The sequence below is a fragment of the Stylophora pistillata genome, chromosome 8 (genome assembly GCF_964205215.1).
Source record: "Stylophora pistillata chromosome 8, jaStyPist1.2, whole genome shotgun sequence".
NCBI lineage: Eukaryota > Metazoa > Cnidaria > Anthozoa > Scleractinia > Pocilloporidae > Stylophora > Stylophora pistillata.
Genome location: NC_142526.1, coordinates 4,821,228 through 4,835,262, shown reverse-complemented (window position 1 = coordinate 4,835,262; position 14,035 = coordinate 4,821,228). Strand labels below are relative to the sequence as shown.

The 14,035-nt window shown below is 38.1% G+C and overlaps 2 protein-coding genes across 3 annotated transcripts; one reads left to right on the top strand and one right to left on the bottom strand.

The window, feature by feature from the left end:
• Window positions 1–6,311: 6,311 nt before the first annotated feature.
• LOC111327106 (uncharacterized) lies at window positions 6,312–11,059 on the top strand. Of its 2 annotated transcripts, none has more exons than XM_088731788.1 (6): window positions 6,312–8,615; window positions 9,085–9,198; window positions 9,529–9,603; window positions 9,740–9,817; window positions 10,223–10,382; window positions 10,809–11,059. In XM_088731788.1, exons 1-6 carry the CDS (start codon window positions 8,220–8,222, stop codon window positions 11,057–11,059), a joined length of 1,074 nt encoding a protein of 357 aa, XP_088587914.1. In that variant the 5' UTR covers window positions 6,312–8,219. The 2 variants fall into 2 exon arrangements, with proteins under 2 accessions (XP_088587914.1, XP_088587915.1); XM_088731789.1 differs by having other exon boundaries at window positions 6,313–8,615; window positions 9,743–9,817.
• Window positions 11,060–11,778: 719 nt separating this feature from the next.
• Window positions 11,779–12,963, bottom strand: LOC148724562 (uncharacterized). Its single transcript, XM_088731790.1, has 2 exons — window positions 12,281–12,963; window positions 11,779–12,075 (listed from the first exon to the last, which is right to left on the bottom strand). The coding sequence occupies exons 1-2, from the start codon at window positions 12,872–12,874 to the stop codon at window positions 11,860–11,862; spliced, it is 810 nt and encodes a 269-aa protein (XP_088587916.1). The 5' UTR covers window positions 12,875–12,963; the 3' UTR covers window positions 11,779–11,859.
• Window positions 12,964–14,035: the final 1,072 nt, after the last annotated feature.

Sequence of the window (14,035 nt, the reverse complement as noted above, 5' to 3'; positions counted from 1 at the left end):
GCTTTGGCATATCTAAAATTAATTTAGCTGCTTTATTCTGGAGTAATTGGATCTTGTTCATCAGAGTGGTGTTGGATTTATCCCCCCAAGTCACATCAGCATAATCAAGGATTGGCAGCACCATGGCTTTTACAAAGAGTTCCCTTGTATTTCTTGGCATAAGATGTTTTATTCTCTGTAAAACGCCAAGCCTCTGAGACACTTTGGTCTTAATGTAATCCACGTGATCAGTCCAAGTCAGATTCTCATTGATAATTACGCCCAGATACTTGAACGAATTGACTCTGTCTAACTCCTTCTCCTTGATTGTTAATGTGAATTCTTCTAAGGTGTTAAGTTTCCTTGGACCGCCAATGAGCATGAATTTAGACTTCGAGATATTTAGTGTAAGTTTATGCTCGTAGAGCCACTGAGCTAGCCTGTCCAGATCCTGATTCAACATAGTCTGTAGGTCACGGGCTGATTGAGAAGAGCAGTAGATAGCAGTGTCATCAGCGAATAAGGTGACCGTAGTGTTCCGAAGGACCTTGGGTAGATCGTTGATGTAAATGGCAAATAGTAATGGACCGAGAATAGACCCCTGAGGAACACCAACGGAAACCTTCCGCGCAGGAGAAGAGGCTTGACCAATCACAGTCTTCTGGTAACGAGAGGATAAGTAGGAATGGAACCACTCAAGATTCTTGCTGCGTAATCCTAGAGATTTGAGCTTCCCGAGTAAAATGACATGGTCAACGGTGTCGAAGGCTTTCTTCAGATCAATAAAAACTACACCATTTACTAAACCTTTATCCATATTACTTAGCACTTCATCGGTAAACTGCGTTAGAGCTAAAGCGGTAGATCTTGCACGTCTAAAGCCAAACTGATTCACAGCAAGCAGATTGTTGGAGTCGAGGTAGCCGTAAAGTTGAGAATGAACAGCTCTCTCAATTACTTTACTGACCGTGGGCAGGATAGAAATGGGACGATAGTTATCTTTATCGGACTTATCACCTTCTTTGAAAAGAGCAGTCACTTTCGCACATTTCCAAGATGATGGGAATTGACCCTTCTCAAAAGAGAGGTTTATGATATCCCTCAGAGGTGAAGCAAGTACATTTGCTGCATCACGGAGTAAACGTGCACTGATGTTGTCTAGTCCTACCGCTTTATTGGTTTTCATTAGGCGCAGCTGCTTTTCAACAAAGGCTGACGTCACATACTTGAGAGAGAACGATAAGGTAGGAACTGCATCGTACTGAGTCGGTTTTAAACCACGAAAGGCCTTTGCAAGGCTCTTACCGATGCTTGAAAAGTGATTGTTTAGAGTTTCTGCAATGCCTTTGGGGTCAGTCTGCAATTTTCCATGACCAAAAACTGCATTAATTTCATTGTGGTTAGAGGGAAGTGTCTCTTTAATTGCTTTCCACATCTTGGAGCTGTCACCTTTAGCATCTTCTATCAGCCGACAATAATATTTCGATTTCAGCTTCTTTTCCTCGCTATTCGCACAGTTCCTCAATTTTCGGTACATTTGCCAGTGATACTGCGAGTTCTTACGCTTCTGAGCCTGTTTCCAGTGGTAATCTCGATCACTCCGAATTTCGAGGAGTTTGTTCGTAACCCATGGTGTCTTTGTCCCCTTCACACGCTTTGATTTTATCGGAGCGTGGTCGTTTGCGATGCTATTGAAAAGACCTTCCCAGAGGAACACGGCATCATCAACATCATTAGCACTTTCGATTATGCTCCAAGGTAAGTTGCTGAGATCACGCAAGAATGCTTCTTTGTCGTAGCTTTTAAAACAACGATACTCGAGCAACTTTGGTGGAAGTTTCTTTACACCTCCCTTGATAGTACAGAACACAATGCTATGATCGCTGATGCTTGACTGCAGAACATCGGACTGCACGACCCTGTGAGTGTTGTTAACGAACAGGATTTGCCTGTGAAAAGGTGGAAGGCCGGATTTCGCCAAAACCTTATTGTCATAATTACAGTGAAGGAGAAAGTTGAGATCGCCAAACTTTTCAATTAAGTGATTCGGGATTGATTTCCAGGCCTCAGGCAAGTGAAGATCGACTGTCAAAAGTCTTGAGATCCAAGCTAGATTTGAAGACTTAAAAAGGATTTCGATGTTCTGAGCACGTAAACCACCATTGGAAATAATCTAGGTACATAACATCCCTTTTTATTTTGTCTTGTTTGTCATTCCAGATAAAATTGAAGATACCACTCTTAATCGTGGGAATGTAGGTGTTAGGAATTGTGAGATGAGAAATACCCAAACATTTCACAATGAGGCATTTACCAAGTAAGGACAGGCCACGCACCCGTGTCACATTTTCACACGGGTGGCCCACGGACCCTCCAATTGTCCAATTTTGTTTTCATGTTGTCAATTTTCCGGTCTAGGTTTTTCTTATTCTTTTCTTTCTCTTCTTTCTCATTGTAAAAGATAAAAGTTCCCAGGGCTCTGACTGGATCAGCTGTCCACTTTAGCTCGAAAGGTTTGGAGTTGTTAAATCTCCAGGGACCTAACCATATAGCTTTTGTCTTTTCCACGTTTAGCGAAAGACCCGAGAAACTTCCAAATGGATCAATCGGTGTTATCGAGTTTTGTACCGAATTTAAGTTTCTTAGAAATAGCGCGGTGTCATCTGCGAATTGACTGACCTTGTGCTCTGTTTGGAATAGCTGAATTCCCTCTACTTTGTTATCTTTCCTTACCTTAGCAGCCAATATTTCCACCCCTAAAATAAATAGATACGGAGAGAGAGGGCACCCTTGTCTAACTCTCCTTGATACTTTAAAAAAATCTGTTGTGAATCTATTATGCAAGACAGCACTTTGGGAATTTGTATGGAGCGTCATAATCCACGGTTTTAAGCAGGGTCAAAAATTGAAAAGACTCAGAGTTTGCTGGATGAAGTTCCATTCTATTGTATCAAAGGCTTTCCTTAAGTCCAATAAGAGGTATACCGGCGATATCTTGTTGTTCTGTTTGTTCCATTAAATCATTAATCAATCTAATATTTTGCCTAATGCATCTGTCTTTCATGAAGCCCGTCTGACTGCTGTTAAATACGTACGGAAGAACTTTTTCTATTCTTAATGCGATGGTTTTTGGTGCAATTTTATAGTCTAAATTTAAGATTTAACAAAGTTATAGGTCGCCAGTTTGATAACTCGTGTAAGTCGGAATTTTCTTTAGAGATCATTGCTATTACTCCCTCAACCCCCACTCCTCGAATACCTAATAATTTTGATGAGTTCCCGTTTTAGTTTAGGGTCCTTGATATTGGAGTATTTTTGGATAGTGGTAGGGTAATTATTTAATTTCCAAAGGCGTGGAGCTGGGATCGCGCTTACTATTTGTGAGGTTGAGGCGTAATTTAACAGCTTTATGTTCCGGGGCTATTGAGATTTTTGTACCCACTTCAGCGACTTGACAGGCGATGGATTTAGCGACCAGAAAAAAATCCATCCGTGATTTGACTTTCGTGCGACTGATTCGTAAGTAAAACACAGCTTTAACAATGAGGTGATTTATTATCGTCGCTGTAAGGCATCCCTTCTTAGCTAGGTCTACCGTTGAGACCGACGTACATTTAAGGACACTGAATGCCTTTTTTATGAAAGTGTCCATTGAATTTCAGCCGTGCAGTTTTAAAAAGCTCGTTAGAGTTGAGTTGGAGCATCCTTATCAATTTGGTCCCGTTCGCTAAAAATAGAGATCGCATTTAGAAAACCTAAATTTTTTAGGACAATATTATGTCTGTATTTTGTGTATATTTTATTATGTATCAAGAACTATGTTCTGACAAAGTTGAGGCACTTTCCTTGTTTTAATTTTTTCAACCTTTAAGAGAGACCTATGGCTTTGAGTGTCACGCAATAAGGGCAGAGGCTTGAATCTGTCACGCTGAACACCGTGGAAAATTAACTTTTCCAGGGGGTGGGGGTAGTGTTTGAGGAGACTGTATGATTAAGATAAAAAGTGCTTTACAGGTAAAAATAACAAAAACGCTTTAAGCTGTATGGTTTTACTTCAAGGTTGAGAGTTCATCACTAAAACCACAAAAAGAAAAAAAAGAAAAAAAAAAAAGAAAAGAAAAAAACAAAGAAAAAATTACGTTAATTTTTTTCAAATTAAGTTCATTTTGCTGCATGCCCAATCTTGCCACCATTTTATGCAATATATCAATTTACTATAGTTTTTTTCTACAAAATTACTTCAAACTTCAAGAAACTCATATGGTACATGCGTCTCAAGCTCACTTTATTTATCGGCAAAACGTCCTTCCCGCTCCCACCCTTTCTTACAACGTTGACCCCATTATAACGTGCGGAAACGATCAGAACCGACACCGCGGAAATACGTTTTTTAGGGCACGATACAGTATTTTAATGGTCAGCGGACACCTCAACGAAACCATGAAATGCCGATAACTTTTACAATGTTTTATCTCCGTGAGTCAAATCGACAGCGTAAAAAGTCAAAACTTAGAAAGAATACTCTAAACTTAGCTTTGAAACTCGGCTCACCTTTTGGATAGTTCTTAAGCTCAATTATATAATTTGCCAAAGCCGAACTGAAGTTGCACACGATATGAAATTGTTGTTTTTCGCTGGCGGCTCCGTGGCAACTAAGTTTTGTTTATAAAAGAGCTTATGCACCAAGGCTAAAATGAGACGATTTTTGAATGGTTGAAGCGGTGATCCGAGGACGCTGCACTATCAGGTTTGTAAAGCAGTGGCTTGAACCGTTTAAATCGGCATGTCAACGGCATTTCGGTCAGATTCGCCGAAAAGAAGACAAAACATGCCCGTGCTATCCCCACTAGTTACTGTATGTATCATAGTTTGCCAAAAAACCTACGACTGTAACATGCATAGGACTGAAGCCCCCAAAAGTACAAAGACTGGCTCAACTAGAGGAAGAATAAACCGAGGTATGCTTTAAGTGCAAAATGTCCATTAAAATGATAATAAAGAAGTTTTCACTTTCCACCTTAACTTGTAATTTTTTTTCTGAGCTGTAATTTTATTTCTGAGCAATAGTTTTACTTTCCCAACAAGTAATTCTCATTAAAATTATGAATAATTTGTAGTATGTCTTTTTTTAAAGTTGCTTTCCCCTCACTAATCATTTTATTTTATTTATTTTTGCTTTTTCTTTTCTTTCTTTACTAACTTAATACCATCTGCAACATAAAATGTACTGAGCTAACAGAATACTTCTGCTTTATTTAGCTCCCTGATTCACAAAGTACCATTACCATCTTGGTACTACTAGAAAACAAATTTTTAAGAAACAAAACTACTGTAAGGTAAAATAATTATTATAATATAATTTAATCGATGTGAATAAAGCACTGCATTGTCTTTTCTCATATTGCAACAGCCTTGAATGAATCAACTATCTTCTAAACTTGATTTCTTATATTCAGAAGCTGCCTGAGTTATAAACAAAGAATTCTTGTTGGGTGTTTATGGAGGTGTAAAGAACATAATGATTATGATGATTAATCTTTCAAATTAGAAATGTCAGAGGGAAATTATCAGAAGTATTTTCTGAAGTCGAACAAATGAAGTTAAAAAATGTTCAGGAGAAAATTGATTAGATTAAGTCAGCTGTCAATTCCCAGTTAACAGCAAGTCATGACGAGTAACCAAAAGCTTGTAATTAGCCTGTGTACTGCTGTGCCCATCTAGTCAAATAAAAATCAGGGATGGGATATTCCCAAACATGAACAATGATACCACCATGCAGATGTCCTTTTCTCAACTTATTACAGGGAAGAGGAGCACTGGTATGGCTACGCTAGTTGTAGTCAATAAGAAATTTTCAATGAGTTTCAGTAATACATATATTTTGCCACCTTGAAAAAAATTGTTACAAGTCAAATAGGAATGTTTCATAATGATGTTCTCAGTGTGGGGATATGATGTAATATTACTGATGGGGATCATAATTATCCTTACAGTGCTTCAGAGCATGTGATGTATATGATTCCTTAAGCACATGGAAACTATGTAAGGCTATGCAAAGCTAATCTAAAATAAATGAATTGAAGAAGAAGAGCAGTTGAGTATTTGCATAAATTAATGCAATGCACATGCAAGATAGTGGAATATACTTCAGGTAAACATACATGTGCCTGTAAAAGTTTCAAATGACTGAGTTATAAAAATATAAAAATAATAAAAATAATAATAATAATAATAATAATAATAATAATAATAATAATAATCATAATCATAATCATAATAAAAAAAGTGGGTTTCATTGAAAATGCTTCCGTGTAAAACAAATAGAGCTGTTTGGGAAATTAAAGTAGCAGTTGTAGTAACAGGTACAAGCAAACGTACCAAAGATAAGTAATGGAGATCTACAATCGATTAATATCAATAAAGACTTAATTCAAGATAAACTGTAAATGAATCAATCATGTTGGATTGTCTCAAATACAAAAAAAATCACAATTTCTTCGATTTCCACTCCCCTTGTAAACATCACCATTATAGGAGCTTAAGTCAGGCGTTATTCTGTGCATGAGAGATAACTTGTTGATAAAACTGCAAGTATATGAAATGAACAAATGTTTTCATATTTTAATTTGGATATATCAACAAAGTTGAAATGGTAAGTTGGCAACCGTAACGATTACAAAAGCTGACGTTTCGAGCGTTACGGACACCCGTTCTTAGACACAGAAAGTCAGAAAGGTGGAATGGCGAAAAATCAGTCTAGAAAAGTAAAATTCTCAACGAAGCGAATGATTTCCAAAATGAAAAGGCACCGCACGTCGTCGCAAAGTGAGTGTGAATATTTTCACAACTCAATAATTACGTGTATCGCTTCATGCTAATAACACTTAAAAATCCAACCAGTCTTCAGACTCGCTGGAAAATTATCTTACAGAACTAATCTCTTGCTTTGTCTGGATAACTATCGCTGTTTTTGACAATTCTGAAGGCGAGGGCGACTGACAAACTACGATCGCACTTCGTAACGACGGCCAGCTAAAGTCAGCAAACAGCACAAAACTCGAAACAAAATGACTCCCCTGTACCGCTATTTGTTAAGACGTGGTTTTAGTATTAAAAACCCATTCAAAGGATCAACCATAATAAACAAGGAGAAGTATCATGGATATTTTCCGACTTAAAACCATGGCCGATGTTTTCATTGAACTCAGTCCACAAACTCATGGAAGCACTTGGCAGTCCAGTGTTGATGTCCACTGACCACTGTGACGTCACCAAAACGTATTTCCGCGGTGTCATCAGAACCGACGCTTTTTCGTCCTAAGTCGTTTCCGATTCCTTTTGAAGGTATCAAGAGTATGAAGGGTGAATAGGTTCAAAAATGTCATTTGATGGTTATCGGGTTTATCGGGCCGTGTCGTCGTGTTATCGCGTCGTACTGCAGTGTTATTGGGTGTTGTCGTCGTTTTATTGGGCCATGTCGTCATTTTATCGGGTCGTGTCGTCAATTTATTCGGTCATGTCGTCGTTTTGTGAGAGAGTCACTTAGGCTTATTTTCTACTTGAAACATGTTGTTCTGTTTATTTTATTTTCTGGAATTTTAGCGATTTGTCAGTAATGTTAGTAATATGTTAATTGTGTTAGTAATGTGCTAATTGTATTATTCTTTTAACTGCCGATTTCCCTTATGTAATTCCTGTTTAATTGCCCATTTCCCTTATTGTCATTTTATCGGGCTATGCGCCTTCAGAACGTCTCAACTGCAGTCGCACCCAAAAGATTAATACACAGGCTCTCATCTTCTCATACAGAGCCTCACATTCGTTTATCGTTCTCTACCCTTGTTTGCGTTTCGCTCGTTTCGCGCGGGTATTTGTCATGTCAAAATGGACAAGGGGAACGACCAGGGCAAGAGCTTTATAAATGACGTAACGGCCATCATGAGGTCGGCGATTGATGAACTTGATCGCCTAAGATCATCAAGTTCAAATTTTAATTCCTCTGGTTCTGTACAAAGTAAAGACAGTGATTTTCAGACAAGAGCCAAAGAAAACTTCAGGTAACATGCGTTTTATACTTTGATTATTTTATCTTCTTTTACAAAATTATCTTGTGATTTATATTGTCTTTTTGCTAAATCAACTTCTTTGGATATTTTGAAAGACGTGCCTTCCCATCTGGAAGAAGTCAGCAACGCCATCCGGTACCAGAAAAAGGGAAGGGGAAAGCATCAACGAGATACATGCCTTATTTCAAAGCTAAGAAAAGTTGGACTCATAATTTTTGTATTCTTGGTGGAGTAATTGACGATCACACCCCTACAAAGGATAATTTACTGGATCTCCAGAAAGCTGGCTTGGGGAGGAAAAAGGTAGTATTTGAAAATAACAAGTCAAATCATGAAGAATTCATTGTAGCCCTTGAAAAGGCATGCCCTAAACTCAAAGATGGAGGAGGTGTGGAGCTGCTTTATGCTGTTGGAGGTGGTGGAGGACAAAGGAAACTGGAAACTATTCCACCTGGCCCAGATGGCTATTCCATTCCTTACCTGAGATGCACAGTGTGTGTTGGTCAAGCAGTCACCTGTGTAAGACCTTTGCAACAGGACTTAGACCTCAGTCCACAATCCACTAGTCTGGTACTGTGTTCGAATGTTTTTTGTAATTAGTTTTTAAGTGAAGGAACTATTTTGTCATCAGAAGAAGAGTGCAGGGAGCGGGAAGGGTTGATGTGTTTTGTGAAAGGGACTTGCAAAGTGGGATGGAGTCAACTTGCTTTTTGCTAGTATTTTCTTAAAAACCCCATAAATCCCACCAGCACCCCCCTGGTGAAAAATGGTCCCTCACCTTCGACACATATTACAGTACTTTCATTTGTGACATAATACAGTTTAAACCATCACAGTAAATTACTTCTGTACCTACAGTAGTTTGATTATTACTCATAGTTTTAAGAATGTAAGTTGTGCTAGCATGCGAGTAACTCCAAATTATTACATAATATTATATACCACTGTGCCATCTATAGTATTGCTATTTTTACATTGGGTTTCATCTCACAAATAATTTGTAAATTTTTATTTGTTGCGATATATCTTCCATACACAGTTTGTAGGAGACAAGGATTGCCCGACTGTTGAATGCATGTCGTGTGGCCAGAAAGTGAATTATGGTCACCTTAGGGTCCATAAGGAGAAGGAGTGCAAAGAATCTACACTTAAGGTATTTGTCAAAGCTATTGTTGAAGTTAAAGTCGGGACGTGATTACATTTCTGCCCATGCAATTGAGTTCTACAAAGCACTTCAAAACAGTTTTCTTAGAAGCATGTAAAGTGACTATTAGTGAACATATGAAAAAGAAATGCAAATTATACCATGGAATATGCAAAAATATAGTGACCACAATATACTTGGGTATTGCTAGCTAGAAAGCGACACACGATTTCATAGCAGATGTTAACAAACAAAAAGTGACTACATCTTAGTAATTTGCAGGTTTATTGAATTCACTTCCAACATTGTGAGATAAAATGTTGTTGCTTTTATTGGTAGGATTGTGGTGATGAACCGTCAGATCCTTTTTTTCAAGCAGGCCCATCTCATATTGATTTACCTTCTGCAAGTGAGGTATGTGTCAATTATGAACATGCAATAATTAGCAAGTTATCATTTTGTCATGCATATTTATTTGAGGCTGCAATGTCTCAAATATTATCAATTCCCCCCTTATAAACATATATTTCATTTAATCTTGAATTGCAAGAAGATTGGTGCTGAAGGACAAACTGCATCTGTTGACACCAAAGCCAGGCCATCTTTAGATTCCACTTATGAAACTGAGGTACATGTACATGTTTATGTATGGTCCAATACTTTTATCCACCATTTGCAATAATGTGTTAGACAAAACATTTTTACATGGATATTGTTAAAGTAATAACATTTGGTTACAGCTTTTGAGTGATTGATGCAAATACTATTTTACTACTTTATTATGTGCAATTAAACAAATAAAGAAAATGCAGTGTATAGTTATGTATAGTGTATGATGGTGTGAAATAGCATTATTAGCAATGCAAGCTGATGTGTTTAATTCAATCTGTTTAAGTATACACATGTATAGTTACAGAAAACAGCGTGAAAATAACATTTTTGTTTAAATTCAAAACAGTTCTCTTGAAGAGCCTAGTACAAGTTGCAGTCGTATTGCAGTATTTTAAAAATACTATATGTACCTTCATTTTAGGAGCATGTCTTCCAAACTTTGAAGAACATGTTTCCTGACATCAATGATGTGGTTTTACAAGACGTTGCAGGAAATGTGTTGAACAGTAATGAAGTTGTGAATGTTATTTTAGAGAAGCAAAACCAGATGCAAGAAGAAGCTGCACCGTATTGCAAAAAAGGTATGAGAAAGCAGTATCTGTCTTTTACTGCTTGTGATTACCTTTGTTACATTAGAGTGACTGTGAAATTAAAATGTTGTCATATATATTTAGATTGCATTTCAACATCCTTTGATAATGAGGAAAAATGGCATAATGAAAATAATATTGCCATGGTAACATTCCTAGCCCCAGATTCCTTTCAACTACTTGAACATAAAATTCAAATTGCTGCCACTGTCATACAAAATCATTTGCTTTAAGCCACTCGCATGCAATACCTATATTGTTAGAAATTTTCATATGCCTATTTGAATTTGTATTTATAGATTCATCCCTTTAAGGGATGAAATGGTCCACCCCTAATACAGTATCATTTATATTACTTGTCCTGCTTGAATCCAAGGGGTTATTTACTGATCAGGGCTTGCTTTTCATTTCATTCAGGTGACAGACAGACCATTTGTTGCACTCCAAAGTTTCTACTCTTCTGTATAGGCTCCCCTCATGTGTCGGTAATGCGTGCGACCAAGTCAATTATGGTGGCTTTTCACAGAGATCCCAGGGCAGTTTATCCAAAGGCAAATACTTGTATTGGGCAGGTTACATTGCCAACTTGCCACACATCATATGAAAACTTCAAATACATGTTCAACAAAGCAATAGAAGTTGAAGGCCAGGGTTTTATGATAATATAACAGTCAGAGTTTTAACAATTTTTGCCCCAGGACTGAAGCACTCACTTAGACTGACAAAAAAGAAGAAAAAAGTTTAACCTTTTTGTAAAATGTTAGGTTTCACAGATTGTTTCAGTTACATCAAATGCATGCTGTGCATGCATTCTTTGGAGTATTTTTTTGGTAATGTTGAGTTTTTCACACATTGTTTCTGTTACATCAAATGCATCATGTACATGCGTTCTTTGTCGTTATAGCTTTTAATGATTTCTGAATGATTACTTATTTTTAACAACCCATTATTTGCTTGATTGTTTTTCATTAAAACTTCAAGGTGATCAGATACAAACCGTATGTTAGAATGTTTTACATTTAGTATTATGACAAAAGTCACATAATAAATGACAATAGACTGCAACTTGACTGGTTGCAATTTGAGGGACCTCGCTTGTCTCCTGTATGGTTTTCACTGGAAAAACCACCAAGGAATGCACAGATTCAATAGGACAGCGTCACAAGTTATATTTCAGTCGCATGCTTATCCTCAGTTTTTCTCGTTTGCTTAAGTTTTTATGGAAAGATAACATACAGCGAAATTGTCCCACGTGATCCAAAAGCCAAAAATAAAAGGGAATTTGACGAAGACATGAAGGACAATTCAGCAGCATGTTTCTTCATTGTATAAGCTTTAAAATGAAGTATAGGTTTTGGTGCTGAGCTTTTCGCACAACGCGGTCACAAAGGTTTACAGTAACTTTAACCAGGTAACTAAGAATATGTTGACAGTCCCTTACAATGCTGCATTAGTGATTTGAAAATACCTACGTCATATGTTGTCTGACAAAGTCCACAGCTCCTAAGTATATGTCAACACCCCTATTGACATTTGCACGCTTTGGGTTGATAGTTCTATGCAATTCAGCCAGTGCTTCATCACTTAATGGGCAAAGAACATCCGGTACATCTATTAAGTCATCTCGTTCAGTTGACTCTGGCAATATCCCTTCATAGTCTATCCTATAACTTTCTTGTTCTCTCTGTGGACATAAAAAGTAATGACAACTTCAAAACCTACCATACACTAAATAAGAATGGTCTGTGGGGGAAGGGGTGGTAATTTGAATTTCAAAGGAAGCTTTAAGGTAAGTACAGTCCTGGATATTGGTGGAGCTTACTAAATTCCTTACTTATTTTCCATTGCTGTCTATCTATTTAAATTTCATATGTGAAAGCTACACTCACCTCGTTCAGCCAGACCTCTTTAGCAATAGTTCCATCATCATTTGCAATGCCCAACAATCCCCTTATCCAAAGTTGGTTGGGAGTCATATTTCTAGCACTTTCAATAGGATGATTATCCCACCCAATTATGAACTGTTCCAAGCAGTTGTTAATTCTTGGAGCAAGGACATAATGCAGGCAAAACATCTGAAGGTCACTGTCTATGTCAAGACAGCCCTCATTTTCCAGGAAATCAAACAAACAGTAGAATGTGTAAGCACAGCAAACATAGACATCAACCCAACGTCTTTCTATGCGCTGATTATGCACGCTTTTTCTTGTTATAAATGATCCTCTGTCTGGCCCCCTCTCTGGATGGTTGAACATATATCGGGCAGCATCAAAATTTTCACCACCGTGATCACCTCTGACTCTTGAAGGTAATCCATGGTTACCCACAGCTTCTAAAAAGGCATCAAGCACAGTCTGAGCCTTGTTATTTGTGCTGCATTTGAGAAACATGATTTTTCTAGAGTATCCATCAATGCAGCCGTGGATCACAAATTTCCATCTGTGGGAACATAAGGCAGGAGTTTGTTTCACTGTGAAGTACATTTATAAATAAAATTTGGTACCTTCTGATGACTGACATGTGGACCAACATGTGGAAGGAGACAGAGCTGAGGGTGGGGATTTGACATTTTAAAGAACATTTTGATCAAATGCCCTGCCGACGGGAAAATATTTTGAAGCTGCCCAATTAGCCCAAAGGATAGTGCGCTGGACTGTTGTGCGGGAGGTCAAGAGTTCGAGCCCTGGTCGGACCAACACCCAAGGTCTTCAAATAATTGAGAAGAATTTGCTACCTTTCTATAACACCAAGAAATGGATAGATATTCTAGTCTTCTCAGATAGGGACGAGTAAATGGAGGTCCCATCTCCTGAAGGGTTGGGGGTAGGAGACGTTAATTTCCCATGCACGAGATTACTGTGTGATGCACGTCCTCCCCTGGTGTGGGATGGTTGGGTAGAGGTGAGATGGGTGGGATCTACAGGCCCCATTTAAACCAGCTTCAAGCTGAACTGGGCTGGCCTGTCTAAACATCGCAAACACCAATACAAGTCAAAATACCACACATCTGGCATTTACTGTCAAATCACTGCCCTCCGAATCTGCCCCCCACCACACACACACACGCACGCACACCAGCTTAACATTGATAGGTGGATAAACTTATGAAGTACATTTGAATAGCAATTCAAGTGTGTAAAAACAAAGCACATACCTAATCAGTTTGTGGTGGCCATCCATGTGCCATAGTGCGAGGGGTGACTTCACATTGTATACCCTTCTGGAAACTGATGTCAGTTGCAAAGCACGTAACAAACACCTTCGGGGTTAAAACTTTCGCATGGACTCTCTTAAACGGAATTGTTGTTCATGTATCCCCCTTCCACGCAAAAAACCAGTCATCCTCCTGTATCCGCAATTCGGAAATTCGGATACCAACTGCTGTATTATTTCGTCAAGTTCATTATCGCCAATAGCAGAGTAGGTTTGAGAAACTGAAAGATCATAATCTCGAAATCTTCGCTTAATTGTACTGAGGCTTACTCCCAGCATTTCAGCAATTTGGGGAACTGAAAAGTTGTATTCCAAAAACATCTCCAGCTGCTCTTTAGGAATATTAAAACTTGGTCTTCCTTTGCATCCAGAATATACTTTTTCTGGTTTGTTACCCGAATAAACGTCTTTATCGAGCTGTACAATGATGT

Bases quoted from the DNA above. Each gene is read 5' to 3' on its own strand.
- LOC111327106 (XM_088731788.1), top strand. From the start codon at position 8,220: ATGCCTTATTTCAAAGCTAAGAAAAGTTGGACTCATAATTTTTGTATT. The intron at 9,199-9,528 runs GTATTTGTCAAA...TTTTATTGGTAG, and splicing joins GCAAAGAATCTACACTTAAG to GATTGTGGTGATGAACCGTC. The intron at 9,818-10,222 runs GTACATGTACAT...CCTTCATTTTAG, and splicing joins ATTCCACTTATGAAACTGAG to GAGCATGTCTTCCAAACTTT.
- LOC148724562 (XM_088731790.1), bottom strand. From the start codon at position 12,874: ATGTACTTCACAGTGAAACAAACTCCTGCCTTATGTTCCCACAGATGG. The intron at 12,076-12,280 runs GTGAGTGTAGCT...TTATGTCCACAG, and splicing joins AAGAGGTCTGGCTGAACGAG to AGAGAACAAGAAAGTTATAG.